The sequence below is a fragment of the Fistularia commersonii genome, chromosome 26 (genome assembly GCF_037954325.1).
Source record: "Fistularia commersonii isolate RoL2024-O1a breed Wild chromosome 26, RoL_Fcom_v1.0, whole genome shotgun sequence".
Classification (NCBI taxonomy): domain Eukaryota; kingdom Metazoa; phylum Chordata; class Actinopteri; order Syngnathiformes; family Fistulariidae; genus Fistularia; species Fistularia commersonii.
In genome coordinates this window covers 12,370,307-12,395,921 of record NC_141309.1, presented here as the reverse complement: position 1 = coordinate 12,395,921, position 25,615 = coordinate 12,370,307, and the positions used below count along the sequence as shown (strand labels likewise).

General features: G+C 40.1%; 1 protein-coding gene across 3 annotated transcripts in view; it reads left to right on the top strand.

The window, feature by feature from the left end:
- dtx1 (deltex 1, E3 ubiquitin ligase) overlaps nt 1-25,615 on the top strand; it is a 48,246-nt gene that overhangs the window by 9,919 nt on the left and 12,712 nt on the right. For 2 of the 3 annotated variants that reach the window (XM_086173659.1, XM_086173660.1), the window contains 3 exons: nt 14,384-15,131; nt 23,425-23,486; nt 23,625-23,786. In XM_086173659.1, coding sequence (XP_086029785.1) covers nt 14,384-15,131; nt 23,425-23,486; nt 23,625-23,786 — 972 coding nt within the window. The remainder of the gene's footprint in view (nt 1-14,383; nt 15,132-23,424; nt 23,487-23,624; nt 23,787-25,615) is intronic. The other variant, XM_086173662.1, reaches the window with a different exon arrangement.

Here is a 25,615-nt window from a genome sequence, read left to right as displayed (position 1 = left end):
CCCACAAGTGCACCTCCGATGCTATCCTTTTTTCAGACATTTAATAATTAATGACAGCCACTAAGCTCCAAGGATTTATGACACTGGTGCCTCAAGGTGAAATTGTCAGCCTGAAATGCTAATATCTGCTAGTATTCTCTGTCCTGTGCTGAGACGCCCGCAGAGACTTTTTTGTGTCCAAGGGACAATCCTCGCTGTAATATCTGTCCGGTAGAGATGTTCAGGTCTGGATTCATGGATACCGTTTTAGGATGAGAGACCGTTCTCCTCATTTTGAGGATAATAAGAATTTACTATGCTGCTGCCTGCTGTCTCCCACCAACACTTGCAAGCATTTCTGTGTGGTGTCTCTTTGAGATAAAAAACTACCAGTGAAGCCAATGAAGTTGACATTCTGAAAGAAAATTCTGTACTTTAATAGCAATTGGTGTTCAATGTTTTGTTCTATCATGTGTTCTGTTTTAGAAACTGGCAATCAAACAATCTGTGACTTTTACAATATTTTTTTTCATTCTTGAAGGTCTTGATGGTTTTCTGTCCCTCGCAGATCAACCACCCATAACCAGAACTGCATCTAAATACATACTGGCAGCCATAACTTACAACCCTGAGCTGGCAAGACAAGTTTAAAAAACGGGCCTCAAACTTGTGGCCCACGGGCCAATTGTGGCCCACGGGACGATAGTTTGTTGCCACTGCCTTTATGGCACTTTACAGTGTAAACACTAACACTAACATTAAACTTTCATATTGAGGCGGGGGTGACAAACTATCGTCCCGTAGGCTGCAATTGGCCTGCAGGCCATGAGTTTGAGACCCCTGGTCTAAAGACTTGAGACGCAGGGAAGACTAGAAGCCCAACTTAAATAGCGATGGAATTAATCACGTCTGGGTCCTCTTCTCATTTAAAAAGTTTAAAAAAATGACAATAAACATTTTTTGCTATTCAGGGAAACTGCATGGCAACATTCTTCAAACATGAAAAAAAGTAATCAGAAGGTAATCCGTTTTTGTTAGAATGTTTTAAAATCCCACTTTTATTCCCTCTTTTTTGATCCTGGTTTAAATAGTGTAAATCATATGAAACAGAAGTGGTTTTTTTTTTTTTTTTTTTTTAGAAAGTGATTATAGTTCAAACTCCTAAGTAACCCAAGGAACGCTTTGTGAATTATAAAGGTTTTTAACCCCCTTATTCAGTTCTAATTCTTTTCTATAAATTGTTTCTCACAGGGATACAAGTACATTCAGAAACAGGCAGTTTAAAAAAAGGTGACCGGCCACAAATGGAAGTGTCAAAAAATTCAGACATTACATAGAGACTCAACTTAACATTACACCTCAGTTGTATCCGGATAATATCACAGACACAAATACAATGATGACTGCGTCAGTCTGTGTGTTGGCACAATGTAGACATCCAAAGTATAATCAAAGTATAATATTTAATTCACGTCGCTCAACTGTCCACTGTGTATCTTAGACCTACTGCACACCGTGCCTGTCCCCTTATACAGTTTTAAATAGATACAATATCTGTACAGTTAATAGGATTACATCATTTGTGAGCTTGTAAGGTAAATATCATCTATCCTTACAGTGTACATCAACCTCACACATGTTCTTATGAAGACATAAATGATATAATTTTTCCATTGGGAACCCCTGCTTTGTTCCAGGTCTTGAAGTATTATTGAAATACTTTGCAACTTAAAGGGTAATGTCTGCACACACATACTGTATGTCATTGTTACAGTGTGATAGTTAAGATGTAGAGAGAGGTTAATCTGCATTTTCACTGTTTCCTTTCTTTGTCCTGGCACCGGTTGTTTTATCATTAGTCAAGGTTTGTCATATATGTTGTGATTTTCTTTTTATTGAGTTTAATATTATATCCATAGGGGCGGCACGTTAGTGTAATGGTTAGCACTTTCTCCTCGCAGCAAGTAGGGGTCTTGGTTTGATTCCCACCGGAGGGCCTTCTGTATGGAATTTGCTAAACTCCAAAAGTCAGTGACAGACAGTGACCCAAAATTGCCAAGATGTATGAGTCAGTCTTGGGTGAACCCCATCCTTTGCCAAATGACATTTGGGATAAGCTCCAGCATCCCTGCGACAAGTGCAGGACAAGCGGTGGATAATGAATGAATGATTTACATCCATAATAAGGATGGAGTCTATGTATATGGAAATATGAAAAGGATAGGGTTGGGAGAATACAAAATCTAGAGAGGAGAAATATTTATGAGGCCTTTCTTTTCTAACAGATTTTACAACCAGCTTTCTCATTCGAGGTAATCACTCCATGAACACAACAAGCACGCAACACAAAAAAAGAAAAAGTCCTGCTGAAAACACAAGAGTTAAAACACATTATGTGTGGACATTATTTGCGGAAAAACACACATATAAGAGGCCAAACTGGGCAATGACAGCAGTGGAGCTTCTCTGTACTATAAATATATGTTTCATCCATTTTTTTTTCATATAATGTCAGGCTTTGAAGGTAAGATCATAATGCCGTGATGTTGATAATGAACACAAAACACCTTCCCTGTAAATAGCAAGTGCCCTGCTGAGAGCACCTGGTACATTCTAATGGAAGCCTGGAAGTAATGCATATAGAAAATGAAAAACTAAAGGCGAGAAAAGCAGTTTGTGTCCCCCCGCAGTCTCTTAACTCTGTCTGGGCACTGCTGCAGTCACCTCACAGGAAGTAGGTGTCTTGATGCAGCGAGTGGACTGCTCACTCTCTGGTTGGTAACAGGCAGGTCTCTGCATGCATCTCCAAGACAACTGAAGTTGTTATCTCAGTGCAAGTGATTGGAAATACAGCAAAAACATCTTGTTATAACATGTTGAGAAATGCTCGTTTTTCTTCTGCAAAAATTGTAGACTTGATTAAAACTCTGCACCAGATTTTGAAGGGTAAAACATTCTTGTTGTAAAGAATTGAAATGTGGCATTTTTGTTCTGTCACAATCAAATGTAACATTACACACACACACACACACACACGCGACACAAATTTCTACAACTGACACCAACAAAACTACTGAAAATGCCGCTACAGGCATAACCGCAGATCATCAAAGCATCAGATCTCAAGAGATTATAAGTAGGATATTGCACAACAGAGCTCAAGTGCATTTTATCGCTTCAGGACGAATAATTATATCCAATATAAGGCTATATAGATTAACACTCAAAGAAGACCCCCATCCGTTCCAGTGTAATTAAACATTCCCTGAAAAATCGTGAAAAAAATGGTTTATTCATTATACTTCCTATAAATTATGTAGGTTTCTTATGGCTATTGTCGCCTTGCAAGTACACTCTTTGCACTATATTAATATAATACAGTAATCAGTCTGTAATCGCCAGGAGAAAGTTGATTCGCTTTGGCGACCCCTGAAGGTAAAAGCCGAAAAGGGAAGACGAAGAAGTCTTTAATCGTCACATCACAACGTAAATCACATTACAACGTAAATAGCTGTAGTAGCTGCATTGCGGTTTCCCATCACAGCGTTCACAAAAAGCACTTTCCTGGTCCTTCATCTGATAACATCTGAGAAGATACCTTTGGAGATTTCATAGTCTTTGACCCCAAATATTCCTGCTCTTATGTCCCGCCAGGAGGTTTTTAATGAAGCCCACTGCATCGCCACTGAAACGTCCAATTCAGGCTTTAGGAAGGACACTTCAGTTTTTTTATTTTTACTGTTGGGAGTTTCCAAAAAACATAATATACAGGACTGTCTCAGAAAATTAGAATATTGTGATGAAGCTCTTTATCTTCTGTAATGCAATTACAAAAACAAAAATTACTTTTTCATGATATTCTAATATTTTGAGATAGGATTTTTGAGTTCTCTTAAGATGTAAGCCACAATCAGCAATATCAAAATAACAAAAGGCTTGCAATATTTCAGTTGATTTGTCATGAATCCAGAATGTATGACATTTTTGTGTTTGTAATTGCATTACAGAAGATAAAGGACTTTATCACAGTATTCTAATTTTCTGAGACAGTCCTGCAAATGAGCAGAACACAACTAAAACACACTAAGAAAACATGACACATTGAAGTCATTCATCTATGGATGAATAGCTGGAACACGGGATGAAAGGGAAAATTGGCAAATTCAGAAGAACAAGAAATGACAAGGTAATACATTTTTCCTTTTTTTTTTTGAGACCCTAGTCAAACCATTCCTTTCAGGTTAAGGTCAAAGACAGAATTCAATTTCGAAAATTATGATCAGGTCATCGTTTGAACGAGGCACGTGGAGAACATGTGCTTCACTCATAACCTCCCCGTAACCTCTCCAATTTGATGCTGCTGCTGAACTTTACAGGCCTCTGTAAATTTGTAGCCAGAGGTTTCCTGTGATAAGACATGTCTGTGCTTGACAGCCATGAGTTATAAACGCCTGTCTCAGCCAAGTAATTTACTGCATGCGGTTCATCTCAATGAGTCAGTCTCGTTATTTGTCAAATGTAACATTCTGAGGTTTGTTCCATCTAAATGCATTCGCTAAACGCTGTAAATGTCCTTGGTTATTCGTCACAGACAAGACTGAAACTTTTCGATATGCAGCATCTGTATGTTTACTGTGAGACAGAAGTGCATGCTGTAACGCACGATGGATCAGATAAATTCTTGTTATTTACCCACAAGTGTCGTGTATAATTTTACCAAAGGTCACCCGATGGAGAACTGCGCCACTTTTCCTTGTGACGGTACGCCTATCACTCAGCGCTCTGCTGAGTACACAAAGTGGTTTCACTAATGTACAGTCTGCTGTTCTGGTGTGACATGAAAAATCGTATTGTCACCGATAAAGACTACAGTGAGCTGTGGTGTGAGATTTTTCTTTGGTATGAAGAGGCAGAAGTGCTGTGGTTTAGTCAGATACATAGTACTCGTGCACTGTTCTGTTCTGTTGTAGATAAAAGCTCATTTCAAACTGTATGTTGTGCTGATTTTAAAACAGTCAAGGCTGCTGGTTGCGTTTTGGCACGGTTTCGAGAAAGGTATTTAGTGTTCGGTCTTTAAAGATAATGGGAAATGTGTAAATGCTCCACATCAAGACTGTTAAGGAGACAAACCAAATGGAAGTTGCATATAAACATATAATTTCACTTGTTTGCCAACACTGAATAACAGTTTCAGCTGAACTGCAACATCGGTGAGTAATATGGTTAGCATCACGGCATAATGTAATAGAATATAATTTTTTATCATTCATTTGGCTGTCAACAAAAACCTGACAAAGATCTTGGTTGAACAAAAAATCATTCAAGTGATTTGAAATTTGTTGTGGCATCACACATCATTCTCCTTGAACTTGATCCTCATGTTTTTTTTTTTTTATTTAAATACAGCTCTATTTAACTGTTTAGGTTCAACAACCGCTTTTCATGTAGCTTTTGAGAACCAGTGCAGTAGTAGCTTGCAGTTACTGTACCTCCAGTGGACTGATGCCTAATTCGAAAAAAGCCTGTCACATTCATAAGAAGTCTTCATTTGGCAGATGTCTGAGATCAGAAAGATGTTTTGATGAGATTATAAACTTCTGTAGGGCACGGGAGATAAGCTGGGAAAGCATCCGGAAATTAGTGAATGTGACGCGTCAGAAGTACAGCGCTGACATCGCCAAAGCCCCAAATAAGCCATGTCTGTTTTCAGAGTCTATTTGTGAAAGCAAATCTGTGCGAACAAGAAACCGGTTTTACTGCAGCCATGGTGACTGTTTGGCAGTGCCAGCCTTTGTCATGGGAAGCTGTGTGTGTGTGTGTGTGAGGGAGCGTGTGAGCGAGCCTGCCCTTTCCCTCCTAAGGTGACGGCTCACTGCTGACTTGCTAACGAGGCTCCTGCTGGACACTATGAGGTTGTGTTTGTGTGAAGCGGGAGCGAGCGTGCGGTGGAACACACAAATCCCCCAAACAGTTTACAAGCAGCTACGGTGGCCTCTTGATTGTGTGCCTGCATCGGCACCTCCGCATACAAGATGTAATGACGCATTTATGAACTGATATATTGCAGGACAATCTCGGCACTCACGTGTAAGACTCCCCTGCATCACTGCATTACAAATCTGCCACTGGACAACATTTTTACTTTATTTTATCATGATTTTTTTTTTTTTTTTTTTACTGTTGTTTTTTTCTCCAGACTTCATTAACTACACACAGTAACCAGCTGGCTCCTCAAGCCATGTGTGGGAGAGTTTAGAGAGTTATGGAGCCAGAGATGAGGATGGTTGCAGCAGGAGTTAAGCTACTTTTTCCTGACACTTTGTCCTGCTGGCAACAAATTGTATTAGCGGATCCTTGTTATTGCAGTACTCACTTTTGAGGCTTGGGCAGAAGTGAGATGTCTTTCTTTTTTTTTTTTTTTTACTGTGCCTTGGCAGAATTCCTCAAATCATCATACGCCTCTGTGAGTACCTACACCCCCCCCCCCCCCCATTATGACCTTATATATCTCAATTTTCCCGCCTATCCTCTTGCCCTTCTCCAAAACCTCTTTTCTATCATGACTTGGTGCCCTGCTGCATCATTGGCTGTTTACATGGAGTTGATTATCCAGCCTTGGAGGCACTTATTCTGGTTTTGATTATATCTGGAATGTTTTATAACTCTGGATACAGAGACATCTGGATATCCATATCCCCACATACATAAGATACTGTGATGTTTGAAAACCGAGGTGGCGGTTTTGAATGCTAAGGGTAACTAAAAAGACGTTTAAGTAGGACCACCCACTCCACAGTGCTCTTTGCATCATTAAAAGCCTTTTTCAAACAGGAGGGGAAAAATAATGAATTTCCAAGCAGAGAGAAAAGGGGACAGAGCCCGCTCCCAAACTGCTCTGCTTGTGTTCATGTCCAGTCCCTGACAACAGCCGCAGTGTCTTAAACTTCAGGTTAAGATATAAAGATGCTTTGGTATCAACTTTGTTATAATTGACTCTTTCATGGTTTTTCTATGACGTTCAAGGTGTCAAAAAACAATACTGTTATAATGCGGTAAACACAGTCATTTATACTGTTTTGATAATTCAATAAGGTAGTTAAACACAACCATAAAATTTAGCTCTGTGAGAGGAGATTTTGGATTTTAGAGAAATCTAGCCATGTGTCGTCAGGGATGAAGCGTAAAGCAAAGGTAATATGTCAGGACCAGATATTACTTCATTTATCCCGTTCCATTTTCCCGCGCACGTTCCTCAACCTATCCTCTACTTCCCAATCTGCGACTCTATCATTTGTTCTGTCGGTATGTTTCCCGACAAAGAAAAGATGGAGCTTGGGGGAATCCCTCCAGCTTATGCTCACTGTGCTCATTATTGAGAGCTGCAAACCGAAATGTTTCTACCGTATAGAAAATTCGGATTTTGAGCGAGAGCAGAAGGGGAGCTGTGATATTGGAACATATAATACTGTGAAAGCAGCTTATTACCAGACTGTCCTCCTCATTATAACACTGTGATCTGTAGGCAGCCCTTAATGAGCCGATAATGCTCTTACAGATATTTTCGACTTTTAACACACAGGTATGACAATGCTTTTTGAGCAGAATAAAATCGCTTGCCTCAGTGATACATGCGTTTAAATTAAAAAGTCCCATCCTATATTCTTGCGGCCATAAAGCTTTGCAAGCCAGATGTTTTCTCTCCATGTGTGTGACATGTTTTAATTACGTTGCCTTTTCATCATCCCTCACAGCCTGGGCTTATGGTCTGTGAAGGTCTTTTTTTTTTTTTTTGTAAAAGTTTGGTTTTGTTTTTTACATCAAGTTTTTCTCAGGGGTCCATGTGAAAACATCAAAACACACTTTAATTAACGCCCCCCCCAACCAGACTGTTAGAATATTCTTTACTTTCTCTGTTGATATGTTGAATATTAATAAGGCTGTGTTATACCTCTCAGGTATAGGTTTTGCTTGAAAAGACCAAATAATACTATAAACTGAAAGTAATTATTGCATCTACTGAACCCCGATTCTGAAGAGACGAATTTATCTTAAAGCTATAACACAGATGGAGTAAGACTTTATGCATTCATGTAAAGCAAGTGTAATGTTTTAGTATTTACTTATCCTAGTCATGCTAGTGATACACACATTGTATCTGTCAGGTGATACAATGCCATAGCCGATATGATGACTTATGAGTATGTTTTCTGTAAGTGTTTTAATGTCATCGTGCAAATTATTTCCATATTAAACCATCCTGTTTTGATAAAGTAATGTTCTGTCACATTGCGTGCAAGTGACGATTTATTCATAGTAATCTTGCTATCTATTCAGGAAAAAAAAACTTCTTTCAAAACAAACTCACACAAAGATAATAATTAGTCAACTGCATATTGTCCTTATGACTTTTTTTCCCTCCCTCAAGTACGGAAGACACTTTCATTTAGCCATTTGAAAACCTCTTAGATAATACTTTGTTGTATTGCGCAGATTCCCTTTCTCTTTTTCTACTTAAGAGAAAATGGCACTTTGCTTTAATAGGCTTAACGCAGGAAATTGGAAAGACTTGTCAATTATAAGGGTTTTTCTTAAATAAATCTTTAACATGACAGTTTTTGGAAACCATTTCTCTCACATCAGCAAAGACAGGAAGAGCATTAACTCCAAGGTGATTTGGGCTCTTAATTCAGTGGCGCGGAGTTGCGCACAGAATGGGGTCCAGCAAGTGACAGAGTGGAAAATGTGAGGAATGGCTCAGAAGGACAGTGCTGGTGAGGAGCCAAGAGACACGGGAGAGGGTAAAGCTAGCGTCAGCAGCGGATGGGATGAGTGAGGAGAGGAGGAGGTGGCTGATACGCTCCGCTCAGGGAAAGGGATAGTAGGAATGATCGCATATGGGCAAACCCTCCTCTACCGAACCGCTAGGAACACAACTATGAATACAAATTTGAATCTCTTCAATGGTTAATGGACCGCTACTATCCACACTGTCACCCGTGGTATAACAATGCACTGGGCCCAGATATCTTGGTTCCAAAATAATGACAGTACACATTATGAAGCTGAGATTACAAGAATACAAGAGAGCTTGTTGCATTACAGCTTTGCTTGATTGACCTGTTGCAGAACTGAAGTGAACATCCCTATAAGGAAAAAAAAAACAAACTAATTCATCAGAAGTAAATGAAAACTCTATAGCTGTAGCTTTATTTTAGTTATTTCTCAGAAAAATATACCAAGACAGTTTCAAACTGTATCGTTACACCTCTGAACATCAGTTTTTATTCAAGACGCCATTCTGGATGAAGTCCAAGGCAGATTTGGATGCCAAAATTCATCTTTTATTATTTTTATTTTGTTTATAACTTTTTTCAATGTTTATTTTTTAAACAGAAAAAAGTGTTTATATGTTACAAAACAAAATATATATATATAGATTAATACAAAATCTTATTCTTGAAATGATATACAAAGTAAAAATTGTGCTGTTTTCATCACCAGAGCAGCTCATTTCTTCAGACTTTGCTTTTTGGCTTTTTTCATTCACTAAATGTGAAATAGAAAGGCAGGAGAAGAGTAGTTTTAAAAAAAAAGTATCAAATAATAGATGTTTATGTATTATAAATGGTAGAATTCTTTAAACACCTGTTGTACAGATCTGAAGGTATGTCAGCCAACTGTCCTCTTTAGAGGTCTTCATTAGAAGAATCACGTAGACGTTCAATTTGCCAGTCTTCATTTCCTCATTGCGGTACGCCTCTGAGGCCAGTCAAGGATGTTTCTATTTAATATTGCTTGTCCTTGTTCTTTAAACAATCATTTAGACAGGCCTTCCAGAGGATAACCGCGATTAAAATGAGGACTGGCTTGGCCTCCAAGAGTAACCAGGCTACGGGACACTTTATCCCACAACCCCAAGAGGGCACCCAAGCTCTCTAAACCCACCTGTCCATGAGTGATGTGTGTTGGAATCCCTTTAGGATATGTGGAGTCAATAACTCACTCTCCACATAGCATTCATCAGTGTGAAATCACACTGGTGGTGGGCAAGAATAGTTGGAGGACACTGTGGGAGGGAACGCCATGGATGACAGGGAAGGGTTGTAACGGTTTCTCCCAAACGCACACAATGTCAGTCAGGAAGTGGCCATCTTTCCATGGTTTCCTGTCAGGAAAAACACAGAGGTTCATTTGGAGAACAACAACAAGTCAAACTGAGTCTTTTACCAAAGACTGGGAGTCAGAAAGCAGAATTGTATGGTGTTAACAAAACTCCTAAATCAGGGTTCAGGATAATGACGTTCGCATACGAGCAAGTTGGGACATGGCTAGATAAGTGTGCTAGAATGTAAAAATTATTTTTTCTTTAAGTCGGATTAGTGTTTTTCCCCATTGTTACCAACAATGTTGTACTCACAGATGTAACTACTGAGGTTGTGGTATGTAATTACAGTTCAAATAAAATTGAAACATGAATAGTGGATTGTGCAAGTTTGATAGGCTTGTGTAAATCACCCAAAAAGAAAGAGAGAAGAATGAAACTATTAGTAAACATTCCTTCTCAATAGCCACAGCTGTAAGTTTGTTCATTCTATTTTTTCAGTATGAGGTTGGTCATTTTGAGAGTACATCTTATTTCACTTTCAAATGGTAAGGATCTGTCCCCAATGCCCAAATAGCACCCACCTACCATTAGATTTGTCTCTTCATGTTCAAAGTGAATACTTGCCCTCAGATTTATAGTCGCTCCAACAGTTTTCCTACACTTATACTTCTCAAATGGGTTTCTTTGCCCTGTGGAGTCCCTCTGTGGCGGCTTTTAAATTTCTGATCCTGGATTTTCTGAGCCCCAGAGTCAAAATTTTCCAACCAAAAAACACTAGAAACTGCGTTGAAGAAGCTTATGATCCCCGCCTTCTTTGAGGGGATGTGAGTGCTATATTTTAATGCACCTTGTATAAGACATTTCATGGCAAACACACACTTAGCCTTATGGTTAGCAGCTTCAGTGGTGTTCGTGGAGGGAAAAACAAAGGCAATACACCAGGGGTCGGGAACCTTTTTGACTGGGAGAGCCATAAAAGCCAAATATTTCTATATATATTTCATTGAGAGCCATATAGTAATTTTAACATATGATAAATTGAATATGTCTTACTTTTATGCGACCACCTGTGCTGCATGGATTTGTTCAAAGTGCCGCTTTATGTTTGAATGTTTCATCGATGCAATTTTATCATTACATATTAGACATAGCGCAGATCCAAATGTAAATTCCTGTGTCCAGAATGCATGATAATCATCGGTTTTTTTTTTTTTTCTTTTCAACATCTTTTCCGTTACGAGGGTCAAAGCGGATAGACTACTTGGCTTTCTGATAAAATTACTTTCTTCACCGTTACAACAACCCGGACGTGCTTGGAAGCCATCGGTTCCTGACCCGACCGACGGGTGACCCGTGAAATTTATCTTCAAAACTAATTTCTGTTTACTTTAAAATCACAGTATCATCAACATATATCACAAGTATTTTAACATTAGTTCCAAACGGATTTTTTTTTCATACTCAAAATGTCTGGGACCCATATGCCGTCACCGGAAGAGCCATATATGGCTCGCGAGCCATAGGTTCCCGACAGCTACTATAGACAATATAAGACACATCAAATTATGCATATAGATTATGAGATAACTATTCTGCAGAGCCTCAGAGATGGTGGAGGCCCTGCCCCCCCGTAGGCTCAGAGTTGCCTCCTACCAAAGCATCAGTAGTTTGTAGGCTATTCAAGAACCATCAGGCTTTAGGGCTCCAAGGTCATCATCATCCTTATTCCCATCTAAATCTTCCCAACTTGCTGTTCGAGTACATAGTAACACCTTTCTTAAATACTGTAATTTCCGGACGATAAGCCGCGATTTTTTTCACGTAAACAACAATGCGGCTAATATATGGACTTTTTTTGGGTGGCGGGCGCTAACGAGCTTCATGCCGCTAAAAGGTTTATCCTTGTCCCATTGGACCGATGAAATGACCGTGAAATTCTGAGTCCGTTCAACTCCGACACCGAAGAAGACGACTTTGACGGTTTTGGTGCGCAGGAGGAAGACCGAGATAGCAATCGGCTAGCCGCTGCGGCTTATATCGAGGTGCGCTCAATAGTCCGGTAACCATAATTATTGGGTTTTGGAGATTACTAAACCCATCTTATGGCACGAGTGTTTATTTCGTGCCTTGCTCAAAAATTTGTGTTTTTTAGCAAGGTGTTTATGACCACGGTGATTATATGACTGGCATCTCTGTCTTTTCAAGTTGCAACAAATATGTCGTTTTAGGGAACATTGGGAAGATTGAAATGGGCTAACACACTATTTGCCCAAAGCTATCTTTGCTGTCGACACCCATCCAATAGAGTTCACTGAAGAAATACTACAACTTGTTCCAAGCAAGTCCATTACCGACAGCAAGTTCAATCACAGGGCTAAAAAAAACTATTCACTGCTCAGTGGGTGACAATGCTTATCATTTGTCACGGTAAAATTAAAACAAAAGTTTGAAAGCGATACTTGAAAAAATGTATTCAACAGCATCTAACTTCTTGCTGTTGGACAATCCCAGAGTTGTGCCACTATTGATCCGTCCAGAGGTAACCACACTGAAAGTGTCGATGCTAATTCTTCCCTCAAGTGACACAGTGGCAAAGCTCTGCATTACATACCCTTGTACTGATACGTGAAAATTGCAAATCATTTAAGAAAATTGGAATTTGGAGGGAAATCGGTGAATGTTTATTTTTGAAATGTGTCCCATCGCAATCAGGAAAATTGTGTAGAATCTTGGTGTTGAGAGACACAGGCAGCTGGCTCACAGAGCAGTCATCTCTTTGTGTGATCGTGTGTGTGTGTGTGTGTGTGTATATTGGGAGCTTGGTGATGTGGGGGATAGGGGCGTCTCAGCAGCTCCAAATGAAATTAGCCATCAAGCTATGTCCTCCAGCAAGCAGTCTGCAGCAGAAACTCAAGGTCAAGCTCACTGATTTTGCTGATGCACCCAGTTGCTGGGTGTTGGCATGCTATTGCCTACCATCTCTTCACTCATTCCAACATCAATAATCACATGCACGCCCTTTCATTCATCCATTATCACCCTGTTCCTCCCCAGCAGCGAAAAGAGCATTTCCCCGTTAAATTAGGTGTGGGAGCGGGGTGAGGTCTCCGCTGGAGAGCCTGGATACCTTTGCTGATGTGTGTTGGGGAGATGGATAGGTAAAGGCGTCTTGATTTCCCATGCGCATACAATAATTGTGTTATAATGGATGTGGGAGCTTGTGACCATTCAGCAGAAGGACAAAGGTACAACGCGCCATCGCTGCCCTTCTACTGTTCTACAGGACAGAAAAGTGCTGATACTGAGAATCAAGGTGATGGTGGCTATCGTGTCTTTGTACCTGAAACTTTAATATCACTTAAAGCTTCTTAAGGGAAGGATGTTTTTTCACTATGTGCAATCTAAACAAGTAACGATTTAGTTGTAATAAATCTTGGGCTGCAGAGGAAATGCTAATACGTGCCTTGAGGCATGTAGTTAAGTTTTACGCTTCATCTTCCTCAGGTCATAACACATGTCAGCAGTTATTAATTGGATAATGTGAAGAAATTGAATCAGGACTGCAACGGCATGATCATTTCCAATAAATTGAATTATGCTTTACGTGTTTTTTACAATTTATTATTATCTCTGATTAAATGAAAAATAAAGTGATAAAAAAGTATAATCTCTGGTAAAGATAGCCAACAACTGTAGTATGAATTATAAAATGCAGACATCTTAAAATTTGCCATTATTTTTTTAAATCCCTCATTGATATGATGAAGTGGTTTGACTTTTTTTTACCCCCAAAATCTCATGTAATAATAATTTATTCTTTATTAATCCCCGTGGGGAAATTCGTTCTCTGCAATTAACCCATCATGGATGAACCATGAGCTGTAGGCTGCCGTCCACCAGTGCAAGAAATGTTCAGTTCCAAAGACGATTGCTCTATATCCTGCGCCACGCCACCCCATGTGATTTCATTTTAATAATTGGCCACAGTTAAAAACACAATTTGGTTCACAACTTATTTTTTCCCTTTTTTTAATTAACCTATCATCCCTATGGCATGTATAATCAATGTATAGTCAAGTGAACCTAATTAAATGTATTTTGTTCAATAACATTTTAATTGCCAAAAGGGGATTGTTTCACCGATTCATGTACTGGATTCAGGTACTTTACTCAAGGCAGAGGATCAAAAACCAAATGGTTTATACACCCAATTTCACAGAAACAGGGGTCCATGATCAAAGAACTCAAAAAGACAGCTGACTGACCGCAACCAATTTGTTGTCTGTCTTTTTCTTTTAGGTACCATGAGACCAGTGCAGAGAAATTTCTACGAACCATCTTCAGCCCCGGGTAAAGGGGTGGTATGGGAGTGGGAAAGCGATAACGGGTCCTGGACGCCGTACGACATGGAGATTTGCGTGACCATTCAGAATGCCTACGAGAAGCAGCACCCCTGGCTGGATCTGACCTCTCTGGGCTTCTGCTACCTCATTGACTTCAACAGCATGTCTCAAACCAACAGGCAGAGCCAGCGCAAGAGACGCCTTCGGAGACGCATGGACCTTGCTTACCCTCTAATCATGGGTTCCATCCCCAAGTCCCAGTCCTGGCCAGTGGGCGCAAGCTCTGGCCAGCCCTGCTCCTGCCAACAATGCATACTGGTGAACAGTACAAGAGCCGCTTCAAATGCAATACTTGCTTCGCAGCGGCGGAAGCTCTACGGAGGGACACAAGGCAGCCAGAATGCGACGGGCACCCTGTCGGTTGTGCGGCAGAGTAACACCTTTGCGGGAACCTCCCTTTGGATTCAAACATCCAATTCCTCTGGCACCAACAACAATAATATAAGTGCAGGAGGTGGACAAGCCAAGGTTGAACAGGTGCAGCTGCCACTGTCCACCGCCAACTTCCCCTGTTCCCCCGTGACGCCATCTCTTTCTACCGCCCATGGCCACAGCGCTCTCATCATCAATGGGCAGAATAACCTGAACCGACCAGGTACCCAGCGCATTTCGATGACCACTGCCAGAGGGACCATCCCACCAGGGTAACATCTCACCTGTTCTCTCATTCAGATTTTCTCGTGTGTAGCTGTTTTGATGGTACAGAGACAGCGCTTACTTTGGGCCAGATTAATGCTTTAAATCAAAACCAGGATATTAAATGTCTGCTTTTTATAGTTTGATCCTATATAGGTCAGGGTTCTTGTGATGTCTGTCTCTTTACCTCCCTGTATCCATCTTTATTTTGCTGACTTCTGAATACTCTTGTTGATTTGTGATACAGGCCGATTAGAGGCAACAGAAAAGGTCTTGGGTCCAGCAGTTTCTCTTCTGCTGAATTCCCAGCGCGTGTGTGTGTGTGTGTGTGTCTGCCATGGTTACAGTCAGTAATAAGCTTATGTTAGCCCAAATAGGCCTGAAATACTCCAGCTCTTCAGGATCCTTCTGACACTTTTTCTGTGAATTAATTTGTTGCTATCCCATGCTGGCGCTTTAGAGTAATTTGATGTGAATACACGTGGCATTGTGTTAGGAATTTCTTGGTGTGTGTGTTCGTATCTCACTGCATGTTTATTTAGTAATGCTGGGGTGTGTGAGCAGTCATACAGTTCTAGTGGGCTCTCGTGTAGCTGTGGAAACCTATTTGCCACGGAGTCAGAGCTCCATAGGGAAAGAATGAATAATGGATCAAGGAAAAATGGGAGTTTCAGCAGAGCACTCTGACCTCAGTGCAATTCAGAGAAAGGAACTAAGGAAAAGAAGTGTGTCTAGGGCTGTAACCGATACCTCAGTCCCTAACCTGCTCACTTTTACAAAAATAAACCCTTGCTTGATCTAATTTGATTTCATTTTGTCCTTGCAGCTCAAAGAGACACACAAATTGCATGTTGGAGCAGCGAACATGTCCTTTCATTATCACTATTACAGCCTCATTCTTTGTTAGTGACAGGGGCCAAATAAGGTGCAGCTTGCGATACCGAGGCGTGACCTCTTCTTTGTCTGTCGTGAAAAGTTGCCAAGTGTTCCAACTGCCTAAAGATTAAAGCAAGAGAAAAACAGCAGAGACGTATCTATTCAAGAATGCTCATTCTGCATTTTAATTGTTCAAGGCAAACTTAAGTATGTGCTGATATCTGGAAGAAATATGACTTTTTCACCTCAAAGAACTCGGTTGTTTTGTGGGTACATTGCGAGTGAGAGAGCGGAAGAGGCAGGGTTGAGGCGGAGCAGATCGGTTCTCAGGCGAGCAGCTCTACGCACAGGATGAGTGTGGTTAACACAGCGAAGCATGAGAGTTCTCACACACACAAGCAAACACCAAAATGTGAACTCCCTCGCAAATTCCCATGAGCATGCTGCAGACAGATAACAGAGAACCCACACAGAAAGTAAAAACACCAATCTGTTTTTTCACTCCTATTTCCAAACATGATACATGGTTTTCAGGTGCAAGAAATGTTCTTGGCTCTCTGTGGCTTGCATATGTGGTTCTGTGTTCACACATACAGGCAACCACATTGCTTCTGATTATTAGTCTAGTTCTAATGGATTTATGTAAAAATGTGTATGATTTCCACACAAATGCTTTTCAAATGTTACATAGAAAACTTGAATGAACTCACATAGTACATGTGTACATAGTACATTATTTGTATCATTGAGCCTCAGCTAAAATCTCTGTCATCTCTGTTTGTGGTTTTATGTTGTTCCACACTGCTTGCACAAATAGTAGGTTGCACCATCTGCTGGCTTATGTCAACAATTAAGTGTGTTTTCACACCTAGAGACAGTCAGCTCTAGCTGCTATAAACTGACACCAAACCGACTGTGTAGTCAATGAATTCAAATGATGACACGTAGAAGTCATAAAAAGGTTGGCATAACTTTCTTCGTCTTCTTTTTTTCCTTTTGATTTTCCCTTCAGAGGTCACCACAGCAAATCAACCTTCTCCGTTTAACCCTGTTCTTTGTATCCTCCTCTCTCACACCCACTAATTTCATATCCTCTCTCACTACATCCATAAATCTTCTCCTTGGTCTTCCTCTAGACTTGCGGCCTGGCAGCTCCAATTTCAGTGTCCTTCTATCAATATATTCACTGTCCCTCTTCTGGCTTCTCTGACCTTCTCCCCAAAACATGTAACATGTGCTGTTCCTCTGATGGACTCATTTCTGATCCTATCCATCCCGGTCACTCCCAAAGAGAACCTCAACGTCTTCGTCTCTGCGACCTCTAGCTCTTCCTCCTGTCTTTTTTATCATTGTCACTGTTTCTACAGGACTGTCTCAGAAAATTAGATTATTGTGATAAAGTTCTTTATCTTCTGTAATGCAATTACAAAAAGAAAAATGTCATACATTCTGGATTCATGACAAGTCAACTGAAATATAGCTAGCCTTTTATTATTATGATATTGCTGATTATGGCTTACATCTTAAGAAAACTCAAAAATCCTCTCTCAAAATATTAGAATATCATGAAAAAGTCATTTTTGTTTTTTTAATTGCATTTAGAGGATAAAGAGCTTTATCACGATATTCTAATTTTCTGAGACATTCCTGTAGACCACCGTCTGGTACACCTTTCCTTTCGCTGTTGGTTTGTTGATCTTATAAAAAACATTGTTTGATTGGGTTGAGATCGGGTGGCCAACGTAACCATTGAAAAAGTTCAATTCCCTTACTCTTTGGTTGCTTTGAAATACTTTCCATCTACTCTGTAAAGGTGTTCACAGTGTTCTAGTATTCTACAAAATCAGAGCAGGGATACAGCCTGGTAGCCTTCTTTACTCACCCGGCTTCTTCCGATGCTATTGACCCAGTTCCATTGACCTAGTGTTGCCTCACAGAAGAACGGTCCCAGTTTTGAATCCTTTTGCTTACCAGGGCTTTTCTATGTCAAGGTTGCATGTTCTGTCTGTGCCTGTATGGGTTCTCTCTGGGTTCTCCAGCTTCCTCCCACAGATCAATACCTCAGAGCAAGTTAACTGACGACTGAACTATCCGTGGGTTCAAATGGCACAGTTGGTAATTGCATGTTTCTCTATTAGGTACTGCCATTGACAGGGGATCGTCCAGGTTAAACTCCATCTCTCTCCAAATTTCAGCTGAAAATGACTCCAGCATCCACTCCCACTCCAATAATTTTTTTTCAGGCTCTTCAGTTTGAAAACACTATCTCCCACACTTGTAGTGCCCCTGTGGCTTTGGCTGAATTGTGTTGAGAGCAGAAATCATTATCCCTGTGTGGGCTGACTCACCAAAATTGGGTGTGGTGCTCTCTGTGAGACAAATTAATATTGAAATCAATGACTAAATCATCTGCATCGAACTGGTGCCATTTTGAAATTCTTGTTGCCATTATTGCATATGCACAGGGGACACAGGTGCATTAGGAAGTACATCACTCACAATGTATGTCTTCTTCAGACGATGGAAAGCATGTTTGTCTCTGCCTCTTGCTATCTATAGCGACATACAATTCAGAGCACCTGAAGTACTCTCTCCCTAACCTTTGGGGTGGGCAAACTTTTTGCCTCAGGGGCCACATTGACATATAAAATTTGACAGACGGGCCGGGTCAGCACAAGATACGATTCATATAAAAAAAACTTTTATTAACAGTACATATCAGACTCATCTGATATTTGCTTTGAAAATAAAAACAGCGTGGTTTGGAAGGCTGTGTTATTTGCTCGCATTTCATGGACAAACCAGTTTTTCCCTTGTAGCTTCATGTCCAGCTCATACATGTGTGGCAGTATGTTCACTGTAAAGGCTATTTTCGACCTTTTTTGAGTCGCGGCACATTTTTCACATTTACAAAATCCCGGGGCACCCCACCAACCAAAATGACACAAAATGACACTCTAGCACAGTTCATATAATACATGTAGTTAATAATATAGTTTTTAATGTATTCATATTCAGCATGAAGCCTGGGGCTATTTCGGTGAACACTCAATGGATATCCTGGCAGTAATTGTAGAAAGACACACATGAAGCTCTTGCTCAAGTTTTACAAGCTGGCAGTTTTAATGTGTCTGCCACAGTGTGGGACTTTTTTGATTTAGCCACGAGTTCAGCATCAAGGTAGCTGGCTCTCTCGTTTACATTTCTGGTTTTCTTCAAAAAATTGCCAGATTCTCATTGTTTGTACGTAAGCGCACAAAATAGTCTATCGGCTTGTTTTGAACGGAGAGGGCGTTTAAGCTTGCTTGGCACCGTGGCGCTATTTGATAGCTTCTCATCGCACACCAAGCACAGTGGAGTCGGTGCCGTCGCATCCCCGGTGAAAGTTTATCCAAATGAAAGCTAGTTTTCGCTGTATTGCCTCGAGCTCACCGTCTTATCTTTTTTCTTTTGTCCATCTCCATCACTGTCACTCGCTCGTCTTGCCGTGATCCCGAACTGCCACTGTCGCGCAGCACTAACTCTAACATTGACCTCTCCGTCATCGCGTCACAGACTCGACACTCAATGATCTCTCACGTCACACTAGTGTGCCGCTGCACACTGGTTGAACACCACCAGGCTAAATCACAAACCTCATCTGCTCAGGAAAATTTTCAAGTAGCTCCAAAAATGAAATAATCTCCTGTTTGAGCTCCTGCATTCATTGATCCAATCATTCAATCATTCACATCAAGTATAAATTCTGTCCCGATCTTTGGCGGGCCGGATTAAAAACACCAGTGGGCCGGATGTGGCCCGCAGGCCGCAGTTTGCCCACCCCTGCCCTAACCCCTTCTCAGCGTCATTATGGTGAATAATAAACCGATAAACAAGTATTAGTCCTCCATCTGTACCTTTCCAACAATGTCTGCTGGTAGTTTAGCTCCAACTTCTCTGAGTCTTATTAAGGCTGCAAGACAGTTTAACTCTGGAGTGGATGGATATACTCAGCAAAGGCAGAGGAGAAACATATATTCATGCCCAGACCTTATTGGGATGCACTTAATTGTTTGCAGTCGACTCAATGCAAAGGGTTAGATTTATCATTTTACTACATTGGTTCAGAAATGACTGTATTCAATGTGAGGACATACTCTAATTAGCAGATGATGCACTTATCAGCACTAAAGATACGCAAGGAGGTTTAATATGTCAGACACAGACCAAACAAGGTGTAGATTGGGAGTGGCGTCTTCTCATGCAGAGAAGACTGACAGGAGTAAAAGGAGAATTTAAGCTGGCAGGATGAGGGAAATGCGGAGGTGACGAGGTTCTGTCTGGTTGGCTGAGTGTCCCTTGTCAAAATTGGAGTGTATTTACAATGATTGCCAGAAAGACCTGAACCGACGCAAGGTCATTTAGTATGCACTCAAGTTATCCGCATCAAAAGAGTTTATTTGTGACTTTGGTAGAAGGGAGGAAAGGTTTTTGGAAGGAGAGAAAGAAAGTGAGAGTTAAGACCTTAAAGTCATTTCACTGTTAGGAATGTGGCATGTGTCTTAAGCGCCAGTGCTCAAGGCACAGCCAGGACAGCCTGGGTCACTGCCTGCAGAGGTACACATTTCTGTAAAGAGTAAGTCGAGAGAAGAGAGCTTAGTACTTTGAACAAAATAAGAAATATGGTGGAAGCTTTTGGAGCTCAGTATCAAAAAGCTTCACAAAAATAAAGAGACGGATCGCAATGAGGAACCGTATCCGAGCACAGCTGCTTATTATAACCTCACTGCAGCAGATAATGATCGGTGGCTGGTGTTTGCGGAGCCTCGTAGTGTGCAGGTGTTCTATCAATGCTGCATGTGTGCAAGACTCTTGGAATGAAAGTGACATTGTTGCCCCAATGCAATAAAGATGAAAAACAGTGTTAATTAATGTTGTGCTACAGGACCTTGACAGGTCTCCTGTTCCGGATGCTTACAAGGAAGATATTAAGTTTTTACAGATTGCGCTTAATGAGCAACACCAGATGAGGCAGTGTTAAGTACTCTACCGGTGCCTATTTCTTCTCCTAATGACAATTATTTGTATGATCACAGCACTTTGCGAAAAGCCTAAATTATACACGTGCACATAATGGTAGGCGTGGTTTTCGTGGTGTGTTTTGATTTGATTAAGGCCAAGATGGAAGGACATTCCGGAAGGTGAACACCACTTTTGTTTTTGTTGAGCGTGATATTGTGCATGAGTCAGTTCGTTTTTCTCAGCCTTTTGTTTCTTGAGGAAAGCCAATGTTGAATAGGGTGTTTTGCCCTTTTATCTTCAAAAGATGAAATAAGCAACAAAATACAGCACTTCCTGACTACCTCAAACATAACATCTTACTGACCGTCTCCAGTTTGGTTTCCTTGAGTGATAAACAGCTGAATGCAGTGGAACGCAGACTGGTTGTTTTGTGACTGTAGCACGCAGGATGACGGACTAATTATTTGGCTGCGGTTGAAGGTGTCAAACCACTCAGTGTAATCTTAAACTTAAGCAAGCAGCCAAGTCACTGTTTCACACACCTCAGTTTTATATCAAATCAATGTGATGTAATCAATATATTGATTTTCGGAATCTGATTATGCCATAATGATGATGTATATAATTATAATAATTCTGACATAAATGTCATGTATGCATTTACTGTTCTCATTAATTGAATATCTGTTTTAAAGTTGTGCAAAAAGGGATGCATTATATAAAAAGTAGTAGAAAATCTAAATAACAGGTTGAAATAAAACAAAAAATGTGGACATCCTTCAAATGAATTCCAAGGTTTGTAAGCAATTTCATAGTTATTAAAAATGTCATATTATAAAAAGTTTGCCTTCACAGAAAAATGGATTATAGTGAAATGAAATGGCTTGTCACAATTCTGGACACACACACACACACACACACACACACACACACACACACACACACACACACACACAGGTTAAGATGTGTATTGGCCCTGTAATATACCACTCCCGAGAGAATACACAATATGTACTAATTCTTGGGTTCTGAATATTTGTATGTGATTTTTTTTTTTTTTTTTTTTCATTGTCACCCAGTCTTATTTTAATATGTTTCACAGTTGCACATAGCTTCACTGGTTTCCATCAGTTTGCACATGGCAGAAGTCAGCTGAGCCTGATCTGCGTTTAGTCCCTGCAAGATAAACGAGATCCAAATTCTACCCAGATGCAATCGGACACATTGGCTTGAGCCTGGCTGCGTGTACCAATTTTCTATCAAACTCCAGTTATTTAAGGGCTTTTTCTGGCACAGCAACAGAGGCTCTTACTTACATGAAAGTAGTCTTTTGAAGAGGATTTAGGAAGCTCTACCGACCACAGCCAGAGAGCTTGGTCCCTTCATTGTCAAAGACCACAGGGAATTAAAAGATTATGGTCAATTACTAGAGTATTTTTGGACTTTTGTTGCATACATGCCCTAACCTAATTTTATAATTTATGACAAATGACTATTCACATCTCCACTTCCAGGGTTACAGTGAAGAGACACTGGAAGCTGATAAGATGATAGCAGGATCAACACTAACATTTTTAGATTTCAGGCGTTGACCTAATCCTACTGTATATCCTTGCCAAGCAGATTTTGCACATTATTAAAACTCCCTTTACATCTGCACATCCCTCAGTTAGTAGGTGAAAGAGAGTGATGTAAAAAATACGAATTAAAATAAATATCACTATAGTTGCTTTATCTTGTTTAGCTTCAGAATAAAATTGCCGCCATGGATGATATCGAAATTTAAATATTAACTTTATGTTGAGGGCTTCAAAGGTTTCCACACTAAGTTCCTTCTGAGACTTAATTTGGAAGTTAAGACTGGAGACTCCAGCCCTCTGAAAGAGACTTATTGGATCTTGTGACTGTTGCAGTTGTTTGCTCTGCTCCACAGATTTAAAGAGTGCACAAGTCAGTGGTGTGTCTGTGTTTCAGTGAAATCCTTTACAGAAGTCAACTTGCATCAGTCTCTACAGCAGTTCTTTGTACATGAGTCAAGCTGTCTCAGTCAATTGCAGTTGTCCCAGCGTCTGTGGTGAAGCACATGTGACAGTTTAACTTGAAGGTTTTTTTCAAGGCGCACAGAGACTAACTTGCACTTGTTTTGTCATCTTACAGCAACACTGGCCACTCTTGAGGCCCTGTGGCAACTTCAAAGATGTAAAGAATTTTCATGTTAATTTATCTTTTGATTGTTTTAAAAAAAACCTGGAATAGCATAACATCATCACATAATTTCCTGTTGACGGGATTCTTCAAATGGGCAACAAGAAGTAGCATCACTTTATAATAAGAGCAAAACAACCCGTCGTTTTTAGTTTAAAATCTGCTTTATTTCATTTTATTTGTGTTTTTATTTATTTGTTTGTTTATTTTGCTTTGCAGGGTTCCCGCACTTCCAGTCAAGAACCTGACTGGATCTGGACCTTTGCACCCGGCATTAGCAGGTAAGCCATTCACTATCCGATAAACGCCGCTATTCAAGCAAGTGAGCTGTCCTTTCCTTTTTGTCATTAAGTACATTCACAGTCAATTCTTTCTTTATTTTTGTTTGTCTGTGTGTGTCTGTTGTATACATGCATCAGGTATGACCGGTATCCTGATGTGCGCTGCAGGTCTGCCAGTTTGCCTGACTCGAGCACCCAAGCCCATATTGCATCCTCCCCCCATCAACAAGAGCGACATGAAACCTGTACCGGGTATGAATGGGATGCGACGCAAGACCAAGAAGAAGCACCTGAGGAGGGGTAAGTCAGAGCCCCTTTTCAATGGGGATGGGGAAGGGGAAAAAAAAAATTAAAAAATGGCAACATCAAGCGCTTCAATGCCAGGTAATGTTATGATATATGAGATGCAGTCTTACTGTGATATTGCATTGTTTTTTTCTTCATTCAAAAATTGCAATAAATCATTTTCCGCCACTGTTTATTATTCAAGAATTGAATTTCATTTTTATGCCAAGAGGTGCCGAGACGGCCCTTTAGATATTCAAGTTAGCTTTGTAAGTAAGTAATTAGCAAGCAGTTGCAAGAAACCAGCAATAACCATATCAGGGGGAACTGAAGTGGAAGTGGAACTATAGCATTCCAGGCTGGAAGTATTGCTGAGTATGTGCGGAAAAACAACAAATTAAGTATTTTTGTGATAGTTTATCACCAAGTGATACATTAATTCTAACCTCATCTGAGGACATATTATGAAAGACGATAAAAGTAAATATATTTAAAGAGCGTTGTCCATCCAAGTGCTTTACAACTGAGTAAAGCTGAGAATAGGACACAAATAAAATAAAAAGTCACATTCATTCATTTATCCCACCTACTCTTCCGCGAGTAATGCGGAATAAGACAGAAATGATAAAATGTAATAATCTCTCTTGAGAATTTATGGTAGAATGCTCAGCGTTGCTGTCTCTGTTGTACTGGCAAAATAAAGAAAGTAACAGTGGCAAGTAGTAAAGGAAAGTACCTAAAAAATTAAATGTTAAATATTGAGCTGGGTTGCGAAGGAGTAAGGTGCTGGTGTTCAGTGCTAGTCGATGGAAGCCATGGAAACCATCAAGCTCCCGAGGGAGTGTTTGTCCGGATTGATCAAAGAGCCTGTCGGGTTTCGTCCACTTACCGTGGTCGTCCTCTTTGTCAGCCCGTCACAACTCTTTATTCTCTCCCAATTCGCTATGTGATTGTCCATCCTCTGTGTTAGCCGTCAAAGTTTTGTAATTCTAATTTCTGTTTGTCTCCATTTCATATCTCTGCTCACACACATCCGTTGTCTGTGAACCCAATGTGGATCAAAATGGACCCACCATTTTCACAGAATGGTCAAACTGATTAACAAATCAAGACATACTCAGTTTGATTATTCTTCATGCTAGTTAATCCAAGTATATGCTGAAGAATCATTTAATTCACTTGGCTTCATTGTGTAAACATAGTTCCCTCCAGTTTTCAAAGAAGGAACCCACTTGTGGCTGAATATTGATAGCAAGACTTATAAAGGTTGACTCATGTCATTTAAAAGTTTATAATGATAAATCAATAATAGTTCTAAGGGTGAATATCGGCAGCCTTTTAATTAAAATTTCACCTGAAATAAACAGTTTTGTTTGAATAAAACCAAGTGCCATTTTTTTTTCTTTTTGAATCAAGTGCTTAAAAATGCTCTTCCCAGTGAACTCATGATGCCTAATATGTACCCAGTGGCTCTGTAAGTACAGGCATTGGTCCAATTTGCTATCACACCAGCCACATAAATAAATATATTATATGACATTTCTTAAGAAATGTTTTTGAAAGTCACAAGTTAAGCTAATGTCTAACATGGAGTAAAAACTGTAAATTTTCATGTATTTCCTTTTTTCATGAACCCCAATCCTCTAAACCCCAGTCTACAACATGCCTTCAGCTGAAAGAGTAACAACGTATTGTTTTCTTAGACATGGAGTCCTGCTTTCATTTCAGAAAAAAAGAAGTGTCAGATGCTTTTCATCATTCTAATAAGGCAATCTATCAATTAGCGGTATTGAAAAAAAAAACTTCTTTGATTTTTATTTTTTTTATTTTCTTGCTTTCTATCT